The 4,469-nt window shown below is 42.4% G+C and overlaps 1 protein-coding gene across 1 annotated transcript; it reads left to right on the forward strand.

The window, feature by feature from the left end:
- Positions 1-550: 550 nt before the first annotated feature.
- Positions 551-1,943, forward strand: LOC125501322. The gene is made up of 4 exons (XM_048656628.1): positions 551-835; positions 949-1,207; positions 1,342-1,404; positions 1,612-1,943. The coding sequence occupies exons 1-4, from the start codon at positions 555-557 to the stop codon at positions 1,852-1,854; spliced, it is 846 nt and encodes a 281-aa protein (XP_048512585.1). The 5' UTR covers positions 551-554; the 3' UTR covers positions 1,855-1,943.
- The last annotated feature ends 2,526 nt before the right edge of the window (positions 1,944-4,469 follow it).

The raw sequence follows: 4,469 nt of genomic DNA on the forward strand, positions 1-4,469 counted from the left end.
TGGAAGTCTCTCCCACTTATAACACTCATGAGCCAAGTACTTCGCAAATTGCTCCTCTCAAAAAAAAAAAAAAGAAAACGTCAAATATAAAATAAAACCCGTAAAAACAATTTGCAATATTGTAAAGGATAAAAATAAAGAAAATAAATGTAATCGAATAAATGTTATTAATCAAGCACCCTAATTCATTATTATAAACAATCTTATATGCTTTGACCGAAAAAAAGTTATTTTTCAAATAGATTAATGGAATGGTATAAAATGAAAACAAGAAATTTGGAATTAAAATTAAAAAAAAATAAGTAGAATCTTGACGAAAAGTCTTTTGAACTGTGTAGTATATAACGGAAACAATTTTGAATAATATGCACAAAAAGAATTTTAACTTTTTACATAATAAAATAGAATACATTTATATTCAACGGAACTCCAGTCAAATGAACACCAAAACACAGTAAGTATATCATTTAAACAATTAGCAATAAAAATATGATTAATTATTAATTATGATTTACTTAAGGTTCTTCATCTAATTTTTCTGTGTTTGTTATCAGATGCAGGAAATAGCTGGAACTCGCCAAAACATCGTCAGGTACATACATGAGGGGTACGATTATCACATTGATACCACGTCCCCTTACATATATCGATGTGCCACTCGTAAAACTACGGGTTGTCGGGGTACCGCGCGAGTAGATGCTGCGGGGGTGGTAACGGTCTACCGGCCGCACGAGGGGCACCAGCCCAATCGCAATATTTTGGAAGAAGCCCGCATGCGCCAGGAGATGTTAGACTTGGCTCCTCCGAAGGAGATTTTTGACGACGTGTGTCGAAGGTTTGTCCATTACTTGATTTTCTACCAATTAAGCTGCTCAAGTTGACATTGAAGACTATTCAATTATTACAATAGCTCTCTGAGAAGTACCCTAAAAAATTCGTTGATTACAGAAATCCTGCAGTGGCGATAAATTTTTCGTTTGCGGTAATAGAAAGTGCAATACAACGCGTTCGCACAAAATTGAGGCCGGCTACACGTGCGACCTTACGAGACCTTGGCGCGGTATTGATCGATTACGCGCCAACTGAACAATCGTATCGAGGAGTCATCGAAGCAACCGATGGATCCGTGGCGGTGATGTTCGCGAGCGAGAAGATGCTGCGACGATTGGGGAATTCACCGGAAATTTATGTGGACGGAACGTTCAAGGTAAACTCGTTCGGAGATTATGAAACCTCGTTCGAAATTTCCCTAAACTCTAGGATTTACCGCAATGATATAAGTCACACGGTTTGGGAAGAATCGTTATCGCAAATAAAATTTAATCGTCATAAATTTTACAGGTTGTCCCCAATAGCCCGCCAATCGCCCAACTGTACACGATCCATATGCGCGTGATGGATACTGTATGTATTTCTTTCATTCGCAATGAAACGTATTCTCTAATATTGAATAATGAATTAACAAACGCATACAATATACGTATGTATACGAAAATTTATGTAAATGTTAATTTTCTATCATGATCTTACGATCAAACGTGACAATGAAAAATCATCCAAGCTTCCGGTCTAAGGTTCAACACGTTATAGATCATACAATTCATTTTACAGGGACTAGCGGCTGTATTCATATTGTGTAGTGCGAAGACAAGGGCACTATGTACAGCTGTTTTTCGAAAAATATTGGAACTTGCACCCGAAATCGAACAAAGTCTACGTTTCGCCATGGGCGATTATGAACGCGCGGCTATGAGCGCTCTGCGCGAAGTGTTTCCCGCGGTCAGCCTACATGGGTGCTGGTTTTATTTGGAAAAATCAGGTTTAACTTCTGAAAAAATTTACAAAAGAAATTGACGCAGACAGGGTTTATAAACTATTAATTACAATTAATTAATAATATTAAAAAATAAAAATAATGGTTTCAAAAGCGGGTTATGTATTTTTATTTATTTATTCATTATTATTGTTATTATTATTATAAGAGTCAGCATAAAAGTACTTTGACTAAGTGCTAGTACTCCTGACACACTCGTGGCGGCGCGACCGCTTGACACATTTCCCATCATGCATTGCACGATTGGAATACCTTCTTATATATTATCTTACTCTCGAGATTTGTGCCATTAAGTACTTCGCTGGCTGAATTGCTAGGCGGTGTATCCAGCGTACTGAATGTGCGCGTTGTCACGAGACTCTGCTCGACACAACGCTGCAGCTGGAACGTAGTGAGCAAGTACTCATATATTTTCGGGCTTACGAGACAGCCGACGGCTTAGAGCTCGGATATCTTTGCGCTCGACAGAGCTCTCTCTCTCGGGACCGCGAACCGATCGTTGGTTGTGTATAACTGCTCCTGAGTTTTAATTCTATTCTCGTGGTTATTGCAGTTCCTTTTTTATTTTAGTTGGTGTCTTCAGTTGTGTGACTTCGTATTTTCTTTTTCGACTTCTGCAGTGCTGCGTGTTGTTGAGTTCGGTACGGTTTTTTACGGTTTATTGGATGTGTGGCAGTTGGCTTGACAAGACGGTGAAGTTTGTTTAAATGTGTGTTGGCACATATGGGGCGTGCGGATCTTATTGATGATCAGTGGTTGCCTGTGTTGAGGTGCAGCCTGTTGGGTAGGCTGGACTGCAGTTTTTTAGTGTGGTTTGGTCACTGCTGTATTTTGACTTTACTCGCTGTAAGCAGTATTGCTTCGGTGAGAGTGTAAAGTGTGAGGTTCTATACGTGGCCATTTGAGTGTTTGACTTTTATCTCCGTGTTTCGGTCTCTTGACGGTTCGTGGGCTTGCTATTGGCTACTTTGTTGTTGTTGTTATTACTGACCTGGGTCAGTGGTGTGGCAGTTTGGTCAGCTGTTTGGCTTGTTTTGTTTGTTTTTGGTTGCTTGCTGTCGACATGCCTAGGCCGCTGTGTGCTTTGTGTTTTGCTCGTATTGATAGAGTTGCAGATGGTGTTGCATCGACGGCGCAATGCAGGCATGCGTTTCATGTTTCCTGTGTGGCGGTGAAGCTTGTTCTTGACTCTGATGAGGATGCTGCTCGTGCGGTGGGCGCGACTTGCCCGGTGTGTTCTCCGGCCGACCGTCATGCTGCAGTTTTGGATGCGATTAATTCCCGTTTGGGGAGATTTGAGGAATCGTTTGCCATGGTTGCGTCGTTTGGCAGTAAGCTTGATAAGCTGGAGAAGGCTGTTTTTTTTTTGAGAAATATGTTCGTCTTCGTAGGGAGTTTAAGAATAAGCTGTGCGCTGCGAAGTCTGCTTTTCTGCAGTCTCGGTTTGATGACATTGGAAGCTCGAGACGTTTCTGGTGTGAGATCGATCGTCTGGGGATTACGCGTGCTGCGAGGCGGGCCCTACCTCTTTCGCTCCCATTGCGTGTGTTGAATGAACATTTTGTGTCTGTTGGGACAGGTGCTCCGCTGCCGGTTTTCTCTCAGTGCTTCGTGGATAGTTTAAGTAGCTCAAGTTGCCTAGGTGCATTGAATGATGAGTTTATGTTTTCGAATGTTGATGAGGCAGCGATATGTGCCGCGATTGCGAGGCTTTCAACGAGGGCGCAAGGGCCGGATCATTTGCCGATTCAGGCTTTCAAGGCTTTTCGAGGGCTGTTGTTGCCGTACATTCTTGTGCTTTTTAATTCTTCGCTCTGTGATTGTGTTTTTCCTTCCCTTTGGAAGTTTTCATATGTTAAGCCGTTGCCGGAGGTGCGTGCGCCGTTTTCGCCGTCTGATTTCAGGCCAATTTCGTTACTTTGCGCGCTTTCGAAGGTTCTTGAGCGTCTTGTTTATGAGCAGGTTATGGTATATTTGCGGGCGCGTAATTTGCTTGACCGGCGCCAGACTGGTTTTCGAGAGGGAGTGGGTACTCAGACTGCTATTTTGAGGTTCACGGATGATATCAGGCAGGGTGTTGATGATCGTTTGGTTACGTTGGCTGTTTTCTTTGATTTTACGAAGGCCTTTGATACTGTAGACCATTTGAGGCTTGTGCGTGAGCTGCAGGTGTTTGGGTTTTCGCGGAATGTTATAAGGTGGTTTCATTCTTATCTTAGTGGTCGAGTTCAGGCGGTTCGGGATGTCAGTGGCGAGTTGTCTCAGTGGCTTCCTTTGCGGGCTGGTGTGCCTCAAGGTAGTGTTCTGGGTCCCCTTCTTTTCTCGTTATTTGTTAATGATCTCCCGCGCTGCTTGCAGAATTGTTTGCATCTTTTTTATGCGGATGATTTAGTTATATATCTTAAGTGTTCTCCGTCTGAGTGCTCTCTTCCTCTCTCCAGATCTCTAAGTTGACGCGTGTTTGAATTGCTCTGTGTTTTTGACCGAGGACTTGCAGTATTGGTGGTGATTCAATTTCCGCCTTAGTTATTGCTGTGCTTTGGCTAGTGATCGGTAATTTGAGTGCAAGTGGTGTTCTATTGGACTGCAGGAGAGTGACTTTTCTGCATCCAAACATTCTTTGGTAACGATTTCT

The sequence above is a fragment of the Athalia rosae genome, chromosome 6 (assembly GCF_917208135.1).
Source record: "Athalia rosae chromosome 6, iyAthRosa1.1, whole genome shotgun sequence".
NCBI classification, from domain to species: domain Eukaryota; kingdom Metazoa; phylum Arthropoda; class Insecta; order Hymenoptera; family Athaliidae; genus Athalia; species Athalia rosae.

Bases quoted from the DNA above. Each gene is read 5' to 3' on its own strand.
- LOC125501322 (XM_048656628.1), top strand. From the start codon at position 555: ATGCAGGAAATAGCTGGAACTCGCCAAAACATCGTCAGGTACATACAT. The intron at 836-948 runs GTTTGTCCATTA...CGTTGATTACAG, and splicing joins TTTGACGACGTGTGTCGAAG to AAATCCTGCAGTGGCGATAA. The intron at 1,405-1,611 runs GTATGTATTTCT...TTCATTTTACAG, and splicing joins ATATGCGCGTGATGGATACT to GGACTAGCGGCTGTATTCAT.